A 20,809-nucleotide genomic window follows, 5' to 3' on the forward strand; every position below is an offset into this window, starting at 1 on the left:
GGAAAAAGCAGGGGGTTGATGGTACACTTCTGTAGCCATTTGGACAGCAGGCCTGGACTGTCTTTAAAATCCAGAAGAAAGATTTGCAGAAGGAAAAAGAATCAAGAATGGGAAATTGAATTTATTCCTTCTCCACAGAGAGAGAGGCCAAGCCAAGAGAAATACGTGCAATGGCTTGGAGATCAATGAAGGCCTTTCCTCTCACCATGCAAGATTGCTCTGAGCTGCGGCCTGAGGAATGTGCTGGGCTCCTAGCCAGCGACTGGGATTCAGAGACCTGCACAGGGGAAGCTGCAGGAGAGGACAAGAGATCCTCAGAAAGGTCAGAGAAGGCGGCACCATCCCTCTTACCCTTTGCTTGAAGTAGTCCCTCTCCTCTAGCGTTAATGTGTCTGCTTTGGCGATGACAGGCACAATGTTGACCACTTTGCTCAGGCGCCTCATGAATTCAATGTCCAGCGGCCGGAGGCTAAAAGCAAGATGAAAGGACTTCTTAAAACAAAAAGGAGACAAAGGTTGCTGAGACATATGACATTCCACTTCCCTTCCCAACTGACGGGAGGCCTTTCTAGAAGCACCAAAATGCCACAAGGAAGCAAGTCACTCTGTGCGATACTCGGGAGGCCAACAGCTGATCTAAGGTGTGAAGTGTAGGTGGGTGAAGGCTCTGGTCCTTCTGCCCCACCAGCCAGGTATCCTCTTGCCTCTAACACAGGCACCCCCAAACTGCGGCCCTCCAGATGTTTTGGCCTACAACTCCCATGATCCCTAGCTAACAGGACCAGTGGTCAGGGATGATGGGAATTGTAGTCCAAAACATCTGGAGGGCCGAAGTTTGGGGATGCCTGCTCTAACATGACAAGGTTCTCAATAAGCCAACAGTAACCAAATGGTGGCTGGAACCACTATTTGGTCACTTTGAGTTGATCACTTAGGCTGCTGATTATCAAGCAGGCCTTCCTGACCAGGTGTGCCAGACAGTACCTGTCTGTGAGGTGTACACCACAGGGCTGGTTTTCCTGGAAGCATTTGTGGCAGTTGCCACCAACAGCTATATGACAATTGCAACAGACAAAGAGCAAGTGATAGCAAACTACACCTGAACACATTTAAACATTTTAAACATAGACACTGTTGCTAGATGGACTAGATGCCCCAGACCAGGACTACAGTGAGGACAAAGGGTTAAAGCCCCCCTCCTGATCCCAGTTGGACCCCTCACACCAGCTGTTTACTTTTAAAAAAGAATTGTGTTTTCGCTAATTTGGCTCAAAGTCTCAAGACCGATTACATTTCTCTCTTGTATGCAGCTATATATCCTGCTTGTGTATGAACACTAGATGCTTCTTGGCCTGTGGAGTCACAGGTTCAAGTCACTCTCTCAGCCCAGCCTATTCTACAGGGTTACTAAGAGGAAAAAACAAACAGGGTTAACCCCTTTGTATGCCACTCTGAGTGGCAAGAATAAATGCAATGGACAAACAAACTGTGAGCATTATGGGTTAGGAATTTGCTACATGCCACGTTCATTTGCAGAAAAATATGGAGGTGGATTGTTAGAGTAGCTTCAATCATTGCTGCATGGGACAAATATGTTTTTTTTTTGTCTTATGTGCACAGGCACATCTGTCACTTATGATTGACCATACACTGCGTAAGAGCTTTTAGGGGTGGGGGTGGTCTATGGGAGTGGTAATCCAAATAGGAAAAATCAACATGTGTGAAGCACCCTTACTGTGCAGGAATCAGCAAAAACAGAAGGCCCAAGAATTTCAGCTCAAAGAAGCCTTCCTAATTAGGGATTGTTTTTGCCAATGAACACAATGCCAAATGCTTAGCAGACCAAAAGTGCACGCACACACACACCACCAGCTTTCCAAAATATCTTGGCTGGGGCTGCCTGTTTACAGCGAGTAGCCATTTCATACCAATGACCCACAAAAAGAAAGTGTGCTTTGTTTTTTTGCATTAATCCTGAAAGCAAGTTAAGCAGCTCCACGGCTCCACAGCACTATTACTCTGCTCTGCACTCAGCAAGGTAGTCAGGACCAAATTAAACCTGGTCCAGCTGGGCAAAGGGGCAAATTCTGGCTGCAGGAGCTAAGCTGCTTCCTCTACTAGTCCTACCAGTTTGCCTCCTGGCTTGGGGGGGGGGGCAGATCCATTCCCCTGCCCTCCTCCAAGAAAAAAAACCATGAGAAATTTGATTGGAATTTTATTTTTATCTTTTTGGCCTGCAAGGCTTCTGCACGTGGCCTGGCACACTTTGCCAAGGGAGGAAAAAGCCGCTAGCAAAAGAACAGAGCCTGTTAGAATGAAGAGCACATGGAGACAATGACAGTATTGAGCATCTTCTACATGCATACACACAAAAGGATGATAAGCAGAGAAGCCAGAGGATTGTGAGAGCCTGGAAAAAGTGCTCCACAGTAGAGTTGGACAGGTGAGTATGAAGGTCCGAATGTCAGCCTGCCACATGAGGGCAAGTGTGGGATACCAGAGAGGAGGCTGCTTGCTGAGGAGATGCACCCAATTTATAGGGACTTGGCCCAGGCATCCCCAAACTGCGGCCCTCCAGATGTTTTGGCCTACAACTCCCATGATCCCTAGCTAACAGGACCAGTGGTCGGGGAAGATGGGGATTGTAGTCCAAAACATCTGGAGGGCCGAAGTTTGGGGATGCCTGCCTTGGCCCATTTGAAATAGGCCTTAGGTACCTGATAGGATTCTGCTGGTTGTTTCTATGTGATTTTATTGGCTGCTATCTAAGTCATCCTTGCCTATTTGGTGTTAGATGTTTCATCACAGGATTTTGTATTTTATGCTAAATGTCACCCTGTGGCACCCTGAGTATTCCGAGGGTGAAAGGTGGGTTATAAATCTTCTAAATAAGTACTGCTAGTATTTGTTTCTTACCTCATCACCATGCAGAAAAAGACTCACAAAGCATCCTTTTATCTATATGCATGTTATAGAGCAGGAAAACTCAGGGTATGTGTGAGTGCGAACACAGAAGGTAGAACAGTAGTGTGTTCTGCAGAGTTGGGCAAGGTCTACCTTGAAGGCTTATCCAAAGCGATTATCTTCCAAGCAAGTGTTACTGCCATCAGAAGAAAAGACGAGGGATGACACTTGTGCAGGCCACTCTCTCATACAAATGGTGCAGAAGCAGCCAGGCTGTTAACTATGAATGGGATTCACCCAACAAACCCCATAAGCAGAAGCCCTGTGCAAGGGCTTTGACTTAACACACCAGGGGGTTTCTCCTCTCTTTTCTCTTTGCATGCCCCCTGAAATTGGTTGGAAAGTCAGGAAAACCCACAGAACAGTGCACAGGGGATCATTTCATCAGGCAAGCTGATACACATGTGCAGACGGAACAACAATTCACGGCATTGAATTCTCCCCATTGTGACTGTATTCAGCATGACTTAGTCCTGTATTTAAACGGTATGTACAGGATGTTCTGGCTAAGGTGGTTACTTCCTCTTTTATGACCTACTAAAACCACTTGCATTTTGCACTGCTTTTCGTCAAGATGCTGAGTATAATGTTTATATATATATATTTACAATGCTATAATGTTTTTAATGGTTTTTAGTGATGATACAATTTGTGCAGATGGATTCACAGTTAGTGTCACACCAGACTAGATACTCAGTTCTGACTCACAGCTTTGGTTTTCATTTATCCCTTTGCTCTGAAGCAGGCAGTGTCTGAAAACACGTCGCATCATCCACCAAAAGGCGCAACACAAGCTGTCTTCCAGACATAGAATCAGGCCCTTTACCACATAGTGAAGTTATGGGCACAGAGGATGACAAGAAGTTCCTGTATCCATGATACATCATGGTACTGTTTCTCAAATCAGCATCCACATGAGGAAATCACAATGTCAACTCAGCCTCTGCAGTCTGAAGTGAAGCTTCTAACGCAAACACACGGTGGCCTAGTTTGGATGACACACTAAACAATCAAGCAGTATATAAATTTTGTTAAATAAATAAATAAAAACCTGATCTGGCTTGTGGGCAAGTTTTCCATATTTCCCCTACCCAAGATTTGTTCTTTGTTGAAGTTCATAGTTAACAATGAGCCCCAGTACAAATATTATTATTATTATTATTATTATTATTTATTAATAATAATAATAAATTATTATTTATACCCCGCCCATCTGGCTGGGTTTCCCCAGCCACTCTGGGCGGCTTCCAACAGAAAAATGAAATAAAATAATCAATTAAACATTAAAAGCCTCCCTAAACAGGGCTGCCTTCAGATGTCTTCTAAAAATCTGATAGCTGTTTCTCTCTTTGACATCTGATGGGAGGGCGTTCCACAGGGCAGGCGCCACCACCGAGAAGGCCCTCTGCCTGGTTCCCTGCAACTTGGCTTCTCGCAATGAGGGAACCGCCAGAAGGCCCTCGGTACTGGACCTCAGTGTCCGGGCAGAACGATGGGGGTGGAGACGCTCCTTCAGGTATACTGGACCGAGGCCATTTACGGCTTTAAAGGTCAGCACCAACACTTTGAACTGTGCTCGGAAACTTACTGGGAGCCAATGTAGATCTTTCAAGACCGGTGTTATGTGGTCTCGGCGGCCGCTCCCAGTCACCAGTCTAGCTGCCGCATTCTGGATTAGTTGTAGTTTCCGTGTCACCTTCAAAGGTAGCCCCACGTAGAGCGCATTGCAGTAGTCCAAGCGGGAGATAACTAGAGCATGCACCACTCTGGTGAGACAGCCTGCAGGCAGGTAGGGTCTCAGCCTGCGTACAAGATGGAGCTGATAGACAGCTGCCTTGGACACAGAATTGACCTGTGCCTCCATGGACAGCTGTGAGTCCAGAATGACTCCCAGGCTGCACACCTGGTCCTTCAGGGGCACAGTTACCCCATTCAGGACCAGGGAGTCTTCCACACCTGCCTGCCTCCTGTCCCCCACGAACAGTACTTCTGTCTTGTCAGGATTCAACCTCAATCTGTTAGCTGCCATCCATCCTCCAGGCACTCACACAGGACCTTCACTGCCTTCACTGGTTCTGATTTGAAAGAGAGGTAGAGCTGGGTATCATCCGCATACTGGTGAACACCCAGCCCAACCCCCCTGATGATCTCTCCCAGCGGCTGCATGTAGATGTTAAAAAGCATGGGGGAGAGGCAGAGCCCTGAGGCACCACACAAGTGAGAGCCCAGGGGTCCGAACACTCATCCCCCCCCCACCACTTTCTGAACGCGGCCCAGAAGGAAGGAGCTTAACCACTGTATGACAGTGCCCTGTATGTACTGTATGACAATGGCACACTAAGCCAAACCATGGCTTAACTATGTGCCCAGGGAGGAGCAAAACAGCTGCAAACTCCCCTCTAGGAGCTTGTGCATTTGCATAGTCCCAGTAAACCAGAGCTGTGCAAAGCAAGAGAAGAGAGAGAGAGAGAGAGAGAGAGAGAGAGAGAGAGAGAGAGAGAGAGAGAAAGAAAGAAAGAGAAAGAAAGAGTACTGGAGCAAGCATCAATAGAGCTGCAGAGTTAAGAAGGTGTCCTGATTCACAACTGCTTGGATTTTCCAGATGTCAAAACAGAGCCTGATGGTGAATTTATAAGGTGGTGAGTGTTTGCAATGTTACTACCTTGGCCACTCTTTCCCTCCACTCCAGCATAAAATAACTCAGCCCTTTAAAAAATGAGTCTTACTGGCCTGTTGGAAAAAAAGGGTAGGGAACATGAGACTAGTCTCAAGTCTTGCTTGTTCAGAAGGGCCCGTCCTGATATATATGAAACACAGACGCACAGCTCAGCTACAAGAGGACATGGAAGTCAGCAGATGATTTACACAAAAGTTCTACTTTAGAACAAGCTAAAAATGAAAAGCTTTCACAAATGCTGGTAGACGGTTTTGAAATAGGGGCAGGCAATCCATCAAACTAGGGTTGTAATGAGATGGGACAATAGCTCTGGCTTACAGACTGGAGCAAGGGATTCAAAAGGCTCGTAAAAGCCACTCTGAGCTTTCCCGGTTCTCGCCTGTCTCAGTATATAAATATTTATGACTATTGCAAAAAAAAGAAAAAGACTTCAGCTGAATTGAATTTAATCCAAATTCCATCATCCCAGAAAGCAGTGCTCATTGCAAGCTGGCCTCGTGTCTCAAAGGCACTGAAGTTTGATGTATAATATGCTAATACAGGCAGTGTGTGAAAAATGCATGCGTTGCAGAGAGATGATGCCAAAACCCATGGGTGGCTTAATTAGAACTGGGAGAAACCAAAGACATATTTTGAGCTTATTTGCATGTTTGGGGGCTTTTGTATATCTGGAAGCCTGCATGCCTATCATCCACACCACCTCTCTCCTTGCAGTGGTTTCCTGACTGGGGAAGACCCATGAAAATCCCTCCTAGTTCATGGACACCATCATGAATCACATGATATTTCCATGATATTTCATGATACTGCTCAGACATTTCCATGCTTCTCTCCACAACTCTGAGGGCTATAAGCTTTTAGTTTTTGAAGTGTAAGATTCAGTGGAGTCTGCGTGTGGTGTTGGGTTCTGGATTATGCAGCATAACCACGGCCATGTGTCTCTTAATACGAATAAATGCACTTCTCACACTCCAAACTAAAGGAATATGGCAAGCGGCCCAATCATCATTAGGTCTCTGCCAAAAAACTTCACAGATTAGTGAGCAACCCCTGTGCAGGAGCACCTATGATATTTACCAACTAAGAACAAACTGACAGCAAATAGAGGATCCAGTTGCACCACAGTGCTGTCATTAACAGGATATGTTAAGTATGGATTTCATAGACTCACGAGAGTTGTGAGGGTCATCTAGTCCAACCCCCTGCAGTGCATGAATCTTTTACCCCACATGGGGCTTGAACTCACAATCCTGAGATTAAGAGTCTCATGCTCTACTGACTAAGCGATTCCAGCTATAGATTTTGCATACGGTGTGTATCAATTGGAGGGCCATCCCTGGTACAGGTGGAGAGGAGCAAGCTTCTAATTCCCCCAATTATGAAAATATTTGTGGAGATTTCACAACATGGCAGACGTGAATAGGCTGGCAGCAAAATACACACATGCAAGCAACCCACATCTCTGTATGACTAAAAAGTAACAGAAGCAGCCTTGGGTCTCTTGAGGAAGCAGTGGGGGGAAAGCAGGATTGTAAAGAACGAAGACATGTCTACATGCAGGCTGAGTCTTCCGCCTACCAACACACACACACACACACACACACCCTTCTGAGCCCACAGGAATATAGAATTATATTCGGTATCAAGCAGACTGTGCCAAACTAGTATTCCATGATAATGAAGCAGGCAGGTTAAGGGAAAGTGAGATGTACTATCATTCCCATTGGAAAGCCTTGTTACAACAAGTTTCAGTCACCAAACTGCAGCCACTGAAGTGGGATGATATGCCATGCTAAAGAAATTCTAGTGCACTGAGAATTATCAGGAGATCCAGAGTTCTCCATGTGCTTTTTTACTGTCCCTCGCTAAGGTTTTTCTTCTGCTCCTCACCCCCCCCCCCCCATTCATAACCTGCCAGCCAGGCTGCAACTCAAGTTCATTCACAAACACGTTCCCTAGGTCTCTGTCCTCAACTCAAAACACAATGATAAAAAACCCACACAATGATTAAAAAAAACCCAAGACATCCATTTTGACATTGGCGAAGAAAACCAACAGCCCAAGAACAAGCCGTTTGTGGCCGCTGCCAAGGGAACACCTAGTTCTAACCTCCAGCAGGGGTATCGCACTACTTGTAGCCAAAAGCAATTTCAGGGACATGAAAGCCAGTGATGGGGTGTCTCATAGCTTCAAAACCATTTCCTATATTGGAAACACATGTTCCTGGGAGAAGGGGAATACATGAGGCAGACTTCTAGGCACCGATTACCATGCAAGCAGAAGGGCGAGAGGCAAACTGCGGGGTGCCATTAGACGGGCAGTCTAAAGTTTCAGTGGCTACATACGTGGGAAAGAGAAATGTAGAATTACACACTGGCTCCCAGTGAGGGTGTGTGTGTGTGGACCAGATCCTTTACACTCTGGGAATCAACACCTATCACAGAGCCCTAACAGAAAAGGGGTGTGAGCACAAGGGTGTCTCAAAATAGTGCTAACAGGGTTTTAAGGCCTCTTTGAAGCCAGGGACTGACTATTGCCAGCGTTTGCCATGTTCCAGATAAGAATCTTGATTCACATTAAGACTCAGGACCAACTGGTGGAATTTGGTCTTCATTCATGATCTCTATTTTTTATCCTGCCCTTCCTTCCTCCAAAGGTTAGTGTTTGCCAGGTTTTATGGCAGAGCTTTCCAAACTTTTCATGTTGGTGACACACTTTTTAGACATGCATAATTTCATGACGCAGTAGTTCAGTTTTACAAGCAAATTGGAGGTTAAACTAAACCCCTTCAAGCCCTGGGAGGAATGCGGGGAGCATTCGCACGACACACCTACACACTAACATATCATGACACAGAGTTTGGAAAGCTCTGGTTGATGTTGTATCCCCTCTTTTTCCCCTACGAGGCAGGTTACGTTGAGAAATAGTGACAGGCTTAAGGTCACATTGCAAGCTTTGGGGTGAGTGAGGATTTGAACCTGGCTCTCAAAACAGCCCAATATTCTAACCGTTACACCCTATGAATGTTCTGACTCATGAGCTGCAAAAGGAACCCCTGTTTGAGAAAGTTCAGCATAAAAAGGTACTAAGAAACCAATCTCAAGGAGACAAAAAAAGGGAAGTGTAGCAGCCAAGTATCTAGAATCTGGGGCATGAGATATATTTGCTCTGCTCCTCTTGGAGACATGGAGGTGGTGCAATTCAAAAGGAGGATACGTACGAGTGACCGGTGGCGGGGATGAAGTATATACAGCAGTGGACTCTGGTATCTGGTATCCGCTTCTTCCGGTTAATATTAAGCTCTTCCTGTAGGTACTTCTCATATTGATCATTGATGAACTTCATTATGGGTTGCCAACTGTGCAAGGGGAAAATGCCACGTATGAAATAAAAGAAACTATTCCTGTGCACAATTATTCAGAATACACACACTTACATGGAAACAAGTACCAATGAAATCATGTGAGGACTGAAATGGGGAAGGACTGGAAGGGACCTGATCCAAATCCATATACTTTAAATGGAATCTTCTACAAGCTCTGGGTGAAATCCATGATCACCCTGGAGCTGGAGCTATATGTGTGTGGTAGTATGTTCCAGGTTCCCCATGACTTGGAGAGCTCTGAGTCCATTTTCTGAATATCAGAGCTCAGAAGTCAAATACATAAGAACTGGAAGGGGGTTGAAGAATCTCCAACCACATGACAACCTGTGTCTCTTTGTCAAGGCAGAAATCCATGGAATGATCAGTGTTGGCATTTGGAGACAAGTTAGAAGAAAAAGCAAATGTAAAATCTGATCAGAAAGAGACTTTGACAGAAACAAGAACCATTCAGCATCTCAAGAGAAGCTATCGTTTCCACTGTAAAATAATAGTTTCAAAATCCACAAACTTTCCCCAATCCTGGGAAAAGATACACAACCACATAGTTACTATTTTATTTTCATTCCCTTCTCTGAACATTCCTAATATTCAACTAACCCTGTGCACTAGCAGAGATCCATGCAAAGGCTCCTGCTAGTGCAATACGGCTTTCTTCCCTCCTCCTGTTGTGCCTCCCCCAGAACAAGGTGCGACGGGAGGAGAGAAGAGTCTTCTGTCCGGCAAGCAGAAATGCTTGCACTGACAGGATGATCAGAAGATGTTGGGATTCCTCCCATTATATTTGCCTTTTTCACTCCTGCAGCCAAGGCTTTCGCCAAACATGTATAACTTTCTTTGACTCCTTGTTTTAATGTTCCTTACTTTGTACTTACTAATATTGAATGTCATCTGTTACTAATCTGCACACAATTAAGAAGTCTGGAATTCTTAGCGGTCTCCTTTGGATCTGCTATCCCAGATCACTGGCAAACATGCCAACTTCCATCACCGTACGGCAGGTTTCCTAGTGAGGCTCATTCCCTCTCTAGCCTTTTCTCACAGATTGCCTTCAGTGGATCAGGAGGCAGTTAAACAGCCTATCTTTGGTTCAGATGCAGCACAGTTGCTCTCTGGGTTTGCATGCACAATTTCCTCATCGCTTCCTGTGCATGGTAGTACATTCTGCACTGGGGCCTTTGTTCTGCAGCAGCACATAAACAACGTTCTGTGTTCCTAGGGAGGCATCTCTCCCTGTGATCTTCTGCTCCCCTTCCTCTGCTCTGTTAGCTTACAGAATTGTGGTTTAGGGACGAGATCTGAAGCTGATTTGCATTAGCTGCATTTGGGAAGGTTTAGCAGTTTTGTTGGCTTTTGAAGGTTGACACCGTTTGACACTCCACATCACTTACAAAGTAGTTAAAATATGATTATGCATTCTTTCAACTATACTTCCCCTACCCGTATAAGCCACACAGAGCACAGATATGGCCCTTGTTTAGCGATGCATCAGGATATCACAGGAATAATTCTATCACAGCTCTCCCCTGAGAAACTTAATTAGGAAGATGATCCTCAGGAGTAGGCATTTGCAAAGTTCCAAGCCTGTACAGCTTTGTCTTAGCATATTTGCTAGTTATGAGAACCCTCTAGAGAATCCTGGCAGAATTTCTCCCCCTCCAGCTTCTGCCTCTGTAAAATGGGGAAAAGCTGAATAATCTAACTCTCTTCCCAATGGGAAGAACATCTCCTTCGGAAGCGACCAGTAAAGATAAAATCTTTTCTCTCTAGCATCAAGACTGCACCACTGTTTTTACCAAGATTGAATTATTCCTTCCATATACTTCATAGTCCAGAAGCACAATCAGTCCAATAACTTTTTTGCACCAGTCAACTAAAACCCAAGGCAGAGTCCACACAAACGTGCACACACACACACACCCCACTACATTAACTGCCAGCTTAATGCAGTCTACTGAAAAGCCTCCCACCCACCCCTTATCCTCCTTTCCAGCGTCTCCATGAGCAGTGGCCTGGAGAGTTTCTTGTTTGATGGATACTTACCAATTCTCATTGTTGATGTGGTCTCCAAATCCAGGGGTGTCAATGACAGTTAGTTTCATACGAACACCCTTTTCTTCAATATCTGAAACAGAATGCAAAGAAGGTAGGAAAGAAAATATAACCCTAGGATGAATGCAATTGAGGGGGGGGGGGTCCCTTCAGATAGATACACATCAACATCAGAGCTGAAAAGGGTCACAGAACTTACAGATGTTTCAGAAATTTTATACCCTAGTGAGCCAATTGAATGGTCCTCTTGCAACCCCATGATCTCTTGGAAAGGCTCACCATGTGTGATTGACTTGATTTCAATTGTCTTGGGGATGCGCTCTTCAGGACTTGGCTGCACAGATTTGCGACTGATTTTGGATTTGAAGAGAGTGTTGATTAGAGTAGATTTTCCCAGGCCACTCTGACCTGAAAGGCAACAGGAGGCACAAATATCAGAAAACCCTTCTGTTTCACTATTTATATCACCCCCACAGTACAAATTCAAACTGTGTTCATTGACACACACACACACACACACACACACACACACACACACACACACAATGAGAATGATGCCTCAGCTCTTGGCTGCAGCAAATCTAATCATGTTGATTTTGCCCTCTTTGGCTGAGAAATATCAGCTGCTCCCACAATAAAAGGCTTTTGAGAATATGTTATGTTTGATGCTGCATACAAAACAAACCATCTGAATTTCAACTGGATCTGCAAATTAGCTTGCTAAACAACTCCCTTCTTTTAATTTTCCTTAGCATGCACAAAAGAAGCTAAAATTTATGAAGAAACAAAAATCGAGTCACCTTTCATTCAGCCAATAGAAATAAAAATAAAGAATACATTTGTTCATAATGTGTTTTCCACCCCTCACTTTTGCTGCGAATTTGGTTTCTTTCTTTTAATTGCTGTAGTTTACAAAGCTAAAATTTGGCCCAGGCCCATTTTCCAACAAGCTCAGAATACGTTCTCTAGAGGTTCTTGTGAACCACTTTAAGTTTGCCTTTCTCCCAGTAGCAGGTTTTCCCCCAGCTAAGTGAAAGAGGTCTGCTTCAAGAAGATTTCCCTTCAATTGTTGCTTTCCAACCCATACCCACCATTCTATGGTTCCTGGTGTCCAACCTTGGCTACACACACACACACACACACACACACACACACCACCACCACCACCACCACCACCAAGAAAAAGCATGCTGACAGCTCCATCTTACTATTCAGTGACTCCACGTGGCTCCATTTCTGTCAGAATGTGGACACTGAGTTCACATTGATATGTATGGAAGAGGGGGGAAAGTGAACGCATCTCAGTTCTAAGAGCAATTAGCTTTCTTCTCAGTCAAGAAGTAAAAAAAAAACCTGTCTCCATCCTCAAGGTTTCAAAACGACCTCTGATCTAGCCACACATTGTTTTCCTTTCTTTAGTCAAACAGTTTGCATTATAAATGCAGCTGCTACAAAGGAGAAAGAGAATGTGGCTATATTTCTGAAAACTATTCATGGATACCAATAACCCAGTATTAAACTAAAACAGTGGAAGACAGGAGTGCCTGGCGTGCTCTGGTCCATGGGGTCACGAAGAGTCGGACATGACTAAACAACTAAACAACAACAAAACTAAAACACTAATAGGTGGTACTGGAAATGAATATACTGTAGCCATCTCCCACAGTCCTAGGATTCTCACAGTGCTTAGTCTACATGAGGAGAACCTTCAGTCACAAGGGATCACTGCAGCTACTTTTAAATATCAAAATGGGAGGCCCCTGCAGAGGCATTTGAAAACAGTTTGCCTAATGCCTACCCAATCCTTCCAGCCTTCACTTCATCCTCATGGTCTAAAAGCAAGATAAGCTGCCATAGCTAATTCCCTAAAACAGACTTCCCTAGCCTGGTGCCCTCCATATGCTTTATACTACAGTCACTATGGTACAAACACAGTCCAAAGTATCTGGAGGCCATAGGCTACCTAATAGTTTGGTTCAGTAAGCCTTTCAAATAGATTTTTTTTTAATTAAAAAAAAATCCCAGTTGGTACAGCTATTAGATTTCATATATGTAGTGTTGTTTAAGATGGTTTTTATATGTGATGGTTTTGATTGTTTTTAAATGTACTATTGTTTTTATTGTATTGAGAGTCACTTTGGGATGGCACATGGGAAGTGTTTATATAAATGACATGAAAAATAAATAAATAGGTAGAAGGGTCATCGACAGAGCAATGCTTTGGCAAATGCTGATCTCCTGTGCTGCTCTGGTTGACTTGGAAATGTGAGCTGGTGAATAAGAAGAGAGAGGCTGGTGAGAAGCAGATGGACCACTAGGGATGAGTAACCCACCCACCCTACAAAAAAAACAAAACAAATGCAAGCACCATATGGAACAAGAATATGGAACTAATGGTATGAACCAAAGTACTGCCATTACTGCACCAATCGGCCTTTCAAGTCCTGTTTCATAGCACTAGATTTAGAGGGGTACTGGTACTTTTTTAAAAAACAATCATTATATACAACAGAGGAAGTCAACATGGTGGGCTGCAAAGCTTACTGAATGACAACTCCCATCATTCCTGACTATTTGATGGTTATTGGAGTCCAACAATATATGGCAAACACCACATTGACTATCCTTCTGCTGTAGAAAAAAAAAACATGGGGAGGGGGAACAGACACCCCCCCCCCAATTATAAACATCTGGTTGAGTTTCCAGGCAACCATGTAAATGAAGATATTTAAAGCTGACTAGACAGAGTTTTATTTCACTGTTAAAGGGGGGGAAACAATCCAGAATTGCTAGATTGGCTTCATCTAGGAGCAGACAGGAAGTTGGAAGATATGCGAGGCAAAGGGATTACTGAACAATAGAGGCATTTACTGACAGTGCAATCCTACGCATGCCTATTTGGAAGTCAAGTCGTTTAAATCAGTGGAACCTGTTTCGAGGTCATACTCAAGAGACTTCCATGCTTATGATCTCTACAGACAAGGCATCAGAATCTGGGATTCTCCTCTGTTAAATTGCTAATTGCAGATAACATGCAAGGCAAGGCATATCAGTTCACATGGGAGGCATACGCTTAATGCAGAAGGAACAAAGATATTATGAACCTGAATTCATTGTATTAGGAACTATGAATGGGCTTTCTGTTGCAAAGAAAAGAGATGAAAGACTAGGAAACAAAGGTTGTCCAACCTTAGAGCTGCATTAATCATTTTTCTTTTCCTCAGCAGCAGCTCCCTTCATAGTATCTATTATGATAAATTCAGTTTCATAATGTCTTTGTTCCTTTTGTGTTAAGGGTATATGCCCACCATGTGAACTGATAGCTGCAAACATTCATCCTAAAGAGCCAGTGAAACTCTAATTCTTTCAGAGAGATTTCTCTAAGGATAAGCCACAGCACAAGATTGACTGTGTGGAGTAGCCAGTTTTCATATTTCAACCCAACCCGAGAGTGAATTGCACTACAGGCAGCTTGCAAACCAAGGGAAGAGAAATCCCAGATAACTTGAGTTGTCTGGGATCAGTATACATCTACTCCAGATATATTTGCCACAGAGGAGATGCACGTAAATTTACAAGGCTGAAAATAAATAAATAAATAACAGCCCCAGGGAAATGCTGCAGTTTTAATTCAGCAGGCAATTTTGTTGATTCTGCAAAATATCCACATATGCACAAATACACACACTGGAGTGAATCCAAGTCAGTCTTCCAGGGGTACAGTCAAGCTGCTGTGTGAATGGCTATTTTATAGGTCTTGGTAGAAACAAGGGAAGCAGATTTATTCCTGGCTCTGTCTCCATCAAACCACAAATAAAGACAGAAGAATCTCAAATTGAATGCTTCACTTCCTAAACATTTCAAGTTGGCTCAGCCAAACCTGCACACCAAGCCATTGCTAGGAGATGAAATAAAATCTAACTACTGTACCTCAGTTTGTTTGCAGCTACCATATTTAGCCCATAAAGGTAAAGGGGCCCCTGACCATCAGGTCGAGTCGTGTCCAACTCTGGGGTTGCGGCGCTCATCTCGCTCTATAGGCCGAGGGAGCCGGCGTTTGTCCGCAGACAGCTTCCGGGTCATGTGGCCAGCATGACAAAGCTGCTTCTGGCGAACCAGAGCAGCGCACGGAAACGCCGTTTACCTTCCCGCCGGAACGGTCCCTATTTATCTACTTGCACTTTGATGTGCTTTCGAACTGCTAGGTGGGCAGGAGCTGGGATCGAGCAGGGATTCAAACCGCCGACCTTCTGATCAACAAGCCCTAGACTCTGTGGTTTAACCCACAGCGCCACCTGGGTCCCATATTTAGCCCATAGCTAAATATTTAGCTGGGGCTAAATATGGGTTAAAACAACGTGAATACAAACTGTAATAAAAGCCCGCAAAGAATGCACACCTATTATTTAAAAAATCCTAGCAAGAAGGCACATAGAAGCAAGTATTGACTTGGTAAATGGGGCTGAGTTTGGTCAGGGAGCTGAGAAGAGCAGGAAACCTTAGCAACGTTCAAAACGTTATTTAGGTTTGAAAATTAGCACTTTGCTTTTTTTGAGTAAAATTTGCCTTTAGGCAACCAATTAATAAAAGTTTGTGTGCATTCACTTATCCTGCAAATCTGGGGGTAACACCAAAGGTGCTACATGCTTTAGAAGACCCACCACTAAATTCTGGAGGTTTCCAGCTGACATGTCTCTCTTCTCCATCTTACAGCAGGAGGAACATCTCCACAAGAAGAGCCAGGTAGCAGGTGACATGAAAGACCCCTTCCTATGACTCTGGAGAACTGCTGCAAGTCAGAGTAGACAATATTGGGCTAGATGGACAAATAACCAGGCAAATCAAAACAGCACGGCTTGTTCCTCTGCAGCTGGAACTCCCAACAGGAAGTCAAGCCATGTGCAAAGGCAGACCTGCACAGAATGGCTCGATGCATCTCTGTGCATTTTGCTGGACTTCTCTGGTACACAACACATGTGTGCACACAATAAGTTCAGCATGACTAATAGATTAAATCTCAGAACTAGCTTTTATACAGAGAAAATCTCCCTGAGGCTTCATTGCAGCCATACATTAGGACTCATGTTACATTGTCCTTTTGCACACCTGGGGTTAGACTACTAGCCATCTTATTCAGGCCACATGCTTCATCTTTGACTCACCACAGCTTGCCATAACTAAAAGCAATTGAGTTCCTTCCTATCCCTTGAAATAGTGACATAGAAAGCTAGAATATGAATGAAGCAGACTGATTGGCAGTTAGTCTTTAATTATGTGATTTCCCCCCTTTTTTCTGCACCTGTGACCTATGCACCACTTTTGCTTAATACCATAAACTCCTCAATGCTATAAATCCAGCCCATTCTCTTATTCAGAATTCCAGAATAATTTGATATACTGTAGAAGCCAGTCCAGCTGGCAGGCAGTCAGCCCAGCCTCAAAAGTAATGCCAGCTCCCCCTGGTGTCATTCTAATTACAGCACTTGAATAATGTGTCATTTTTTTGTTCCTTCCGGCCAATTAATTAGAAGTTGGCACTTCACAAGAAGAGTTCCGGGATTGTGAAAAATGAAAGTGTTCTTCTCTGCACTGTCCTGCAGAACTGACAGCTTCTTAATTCCCAAGTGAAGCCTCTTGTGGACAGAGCACAAGAGTGACATCATCACAGAGGAAGATCTCACAAAGCAAGAAATATTAGAACCGTGTCCAGTGAACTTCATAAAGGTAATGAGCCCCACCTTTTTTCCAGAGTTATGAGCAGTGAGTGGCTGTCAGGTAGAAGGAAAACACATCCCTTTTTCCAAAGTATGAGAGAATACAGTAGGAATTTCCTCTATCCTGGGATTCATAGATCAACTGTGAGATAGTGTATGCAAAAATGTTGTGTCTAGATGTTCAGAAGGGTCAGGGATAAGCTGGTGTTTTCCCTAGAAACACTCATACCTCCCACTTTGTGACTACACAGACCTCTCTCTCATACACACACAACACTGAGCAGGAACCAAGAACACACTAATTTGTGTTTTAAGTAAGCTACACAGATTTGCAGCACAGCCTTCTGTTGCAAGTTTTCCATGCCACCTCTTCCCAAACCATCAATTGTAAACCAAGAACCTGCAGTGAGGTCACATTTAGTCCTAAAAATGGAAATAAGCCCCTGTAGGGCTACTTATCTCTTGCAAAACTTCAACAAGCAACACTGCCCTCATCATCACCAGCCAGCTGAAAGGGCTGGGGCACTAGAAGAAATCAGAGGACTTTCTGGAGAGGAGAATAGGGGAGGTAGAGAAGGTTGATGGTCCCAACCAATTCATCAACATATCTGTGGAATTCAGCAGGCGATAGGGCAATTTTTCCAGTGGGTGTCTGCAGGGGTACCATTTAGCAGTCCCAAACGATCAACGGCAAATGCAATACAGCTATTCTGGCTGCAGCAACAGAGTCAAACTATTAAAAGGTACAAGTTCTTGCTCTTTTGACATTCCAGTCACGACAAAGAGCTTATTAGAGGAAACACATGGTCACCTTGACATTCAGCCCACAACACACACGGAATTAGTTTAGTAATGCATTTATCAAATCTGATAACTTTAGAATTCCCAACTCTTACTAAGCCCTCTGCTGCAAGGATACACAGGGAAAATAATTCTCTTAAGAAGCCATACAAGAAACAGGTTCTACCCCAATGGCACTGCTGCAGCATACGCAAAAACACCAGAAGAATCCTGCTGGACCAAAGACCCATCTAGTCCAGAACCCTGTTCTCACAGTAGCCAACACCAGGTACTTATGAGAAGACCACAAGCCGGACATGAGCACAACAACTCTCCACCCACTTGTGATTCCCAGCAAAGGGTATTCAGAGACATATTGCACCCAACAGTGGGGTAGGACAGAGCCACTAGCCTGTTCTGCATCTGTAAGAACTTGATTGTTTACCGTGGCAGCACCTACACGTTGGAACTCCCTGCCAATTGATAACAAGCAGGCGTCTTCACTCTATTCTTTTCAGTGCCTGCTAAAAATGTTCTTGCTTAGACAGCCTACCCAGATGCTTACAAATGCTGGTGTGAATTTTAATCTGTTTTAGTATATTAACTTCCTGCACGTTTTAATGTATTGTGAATTTCCCCTGATTTTATGTACATCTGGAATCTGAAGAAGTGTGCGGGCACACGAAAGCTCATACCAATAGCAAACTTAGTTGGTCTCTAAGGTGCTACTGCAGGCATCCCCAAACTGCGGCCCTCCAGATGTTTTGGCCTACAACTCCCATGATCCCTAGCTAACAAGACCAGTGGTTGGGGAAGATGGGAATTGTAGTCCAAAACATCTGGAGGGCCAAAGTTTGGGGATGCCTGTGCTACTGGAAGGAATTTTTTTATCCTGATTTTATATGTTTTTGTAAACCTCTTTGGGGATTTTTTTCAATCAAGTGGTATATAATTTTTATGAAATAAATGAACAAATAAATAGCCTTAATCCTCCATTAATTTGTCTAATCCTATTTTAAAGCCATCCAAGCTGGTAGTCATCCCCACCTCTCTTGAGGGAGCCAGTTCCATAGTCTGACTAAAGTGAACCACATGGGAAGAAGACTCACCGACTACCATGATGTTGAACTCAAACCCTTGTTTCATGGCTTTCCTCCGCATCTGCTCCAAGATGGCATCTATCCCAACATAGGCAAAATCAGCAGCTGGTTTCTCTGTCCGCGTTGGTGGGGCTTGCTTGATGCCAGCATCTCGAGTGGCTTCCATCATGCCGCTTGGGTAGCTGGGAATGGCCTCTGAAGGGAAAATGTTATGAATATTAATATATTCTTTCTTTCTTTTTAACCAAACAGTACAAATAAATAAAACATTGGGTCATTTCTTAGTGGCTGCAAGGAACAGAAACCAGGAAATTTGTTACTGTTTTTTAGACAAGATGGATGTTTAATAACAACAACCATGTCATTGTTGACTTTTTCACACCTAAAGTTAGCTTGGGAGTTATACTGACATGAGACTGGCACACCTCTGATGCCTCCAAAGTAACCTGCACACAGATCTGGATTCACTTGAGTATTGGAAGAGACTAGTTACAAAAGACTTGGATTCCAATGGAACCTCCCTGAGGGGAGAAAGAAAGGTAGCCCTATATAACAGTTTCTCTGAATCAGGGGCAAAGGAAGGCATCATGACACCCAGGGTGGGCATCGCTAGGTAGGGCGCATGTGCGGCATCACTACGTACAACGCATGTGCTGTGCGTAGTGACGCCGCACATGCGCTGTACTTAGCGGTTTGCCGGCGCCACCGCTGCAGTGCCATATGGACGGTACCGGGATCCTCTGCTCGCAGCTGCGAACGGAGGATCCTCCGTTCGTGGCTGTAGTGGTAACGGAGGGATCCCGGCACTGTCCGTACGGCGCCGGAGCAGTGGCGCCGGCAAACTGCTAAGTACAGTGCATGTGCGGTGTTGCTATGTACAGCACCCCCGCACATGTGCTGTACAAACGTACATAGCAGTTTGCTGCCGGCGCCGGGATCCTCCACTCACGGCTGCAGTTGTGAACGGAGGATCCTCTACATGCGGCTGCAGCGGCACAATGGCTGCTTGTGCCACTGTGAGCCCCCGCGGGGTGACTTATTGTCACCTATGCAGACATGGCACCCAGGGTGCACCCCCACCCCCCGTTGCGACGCCACTGTTCTGAATACAGATATATTGCTGAATACCGATATATACAGATATTCACAGTTGCTCTGAATACAGAGACAGATGGAAGCAGGGCCGTCTCTAGCAGGTCGGGCGCCCTGGCGCTGAGGCGCGGAGATCACTCCGGCGCCCCCGCCCTCAAAGCACGCAGCGCGGCTTCGTCGCGCAGCGCCCCCCCTGCCACCCCTGCGCCACTGGGACTGCACCTAGAACCGGGCCTGGATGGAAGCAGAGTCCAAATGAAACTCTGAATTGTGTGAATATGGAACTTGAGGTCTTCTCAAAATCTGTGACTTTCCAAATCCCACATGCTGGCCTGAAAGTCCATTATTCAAGATGCAATAATCACACATACGTATTATTATATATACATATATGCAGTAAACATCCACATTAAAGAAGGAAACTGCAAGAACTGCTATAAAATGTTCTTTATGCACAAGTCTCTTCAGAGACACCCACAACATGGTTTTAAAACTCCCTTCTCATGCCTCCTTTCCTTTCCTGTTTTTTTCCCTGTCCTGCTTTGCAGCTTACAATGCATTCTGCTTTACTTATTGGAACAGCTATGTAAGTTTTTAACTCCTGTAGGAACCTCGCATGTGGCGTGCCTTGCTCGGACAATCTATACCTAGATAGTGGTCAGGGTCATTTTAGGGTGTGAGGTGGTGCAAGGTGCTGGGTGAGAAGCCACAATCTTTAGATCCTCCGCATGCCCTGTAATTCCAAAACTCATTTCAAACTCATGCAGTGGGCTGCTGGCAAAATTCCTGGGTAAAAAAATTATAGAGTGAGAACGCCAAGACGCCTTTCAATGACTCCTGAAATAGCGGCATTTTTAGGATGGGAGAGCCAAGCATTTATTTTATTTTATCTTATTTTATTTTATTGCTATTCTTACACACAACTAGGAAAGAATCATTCTACATGGAAAGTATTTTGCCATTAGTAGGAACGGGTTGTTATCCAACAGTTGAACCTCAGCCACTAAGCAAAACAAAGCACATTTCCAGCATTCCCACATTTCAACCC

The 20,809-nt window shown here is 44.5% G+C and overlaps 1 protein-coding gene and 1 long non-coding RNA gene across 8 annotated transcripts in view; one reads left to right on the top strand and one right to left on the bottom strand.

Moving 5' to 3' along the window:
- The window catches only part of SEPTIN9 (septin 9), a 219,895-nt gene that overhangs the window by 8,205 nt on the left and 190,881 nt on the right, over positions 1 to 20,809 (bottom strand). For all 3 annotated transcript variants that reach the window (XM_035104583.3, XM_035104587.3, XM_035104584.3), the window contains 5 exons: positions 18,679 to 18,864; positions 11,355 to 11,483; positions 11,067 to 11,148; positions 8,862 to 8,999; positions 352 to 469 (listed from right to left, as the gene is read on the bottom strand). In XM_035104583.3, coding sequence (XP_034960474.1) covers positions 352 to 469; positions 8,862 to 8,999; positions 11,067 to 11,148; positions 11,355 to 11,483; positions 18,679 to 18,864 — 653 coding nt within the window. The remainder of the gene's footprint in view (positions 1 to 351; positions 470 to 8,861; positions 9,000 to 11,066; positions 11,149 to 11,354; positions 11,484 to 18,678; positions 18,865 to 20,809) is intronic.
- Positions 186 to 18,973, top strand: LOC148686806 (uncharacterized). 5 transcript variants are annotated; one of them, XR_015948050.1, is made up of 4 exons: positions 186 to 322; positions 2,242 to 2,443; positions 3,309 to 3,450; positions 3,710 to 4,019. It is a non-coding gene; the product is annotated as an uncharacterized LOC148686806 (long non-coding RNA). The 5 variants fall into 5 exon arrangements; XR_015948053.1 differs by lacking the exons at positions 186 to 322; positions 3,710 to 4,019 and adding exons at positions 16,604 to 16,799; positions 18,591 to 18,973 and having other exon boundaries at positions 2,131 to 2,443; XR_015948052.1 differs by lacking the exons at positions 186 to 322; positions 3,710 to 4,019 and adding exons at positions 16,676 to 16,799; positions 18,591 to 18,973 and having other exon boundaries at positions 2,131 to 2,443.

This window comes from Zootoca vivipara, chromosome 2, assembly GCF_965207765.1.
Source record: "Zootoca vivipara chromosome 2, rZooViv2.hap1.1, whole genome shotgun sequence".
Taxonomy (NCBI): Eukaryota; Metazoa; Chordata; class Lepidosauria; order Squamata; family Lacertidae; genus Zootoca; species Zootoca vivipara.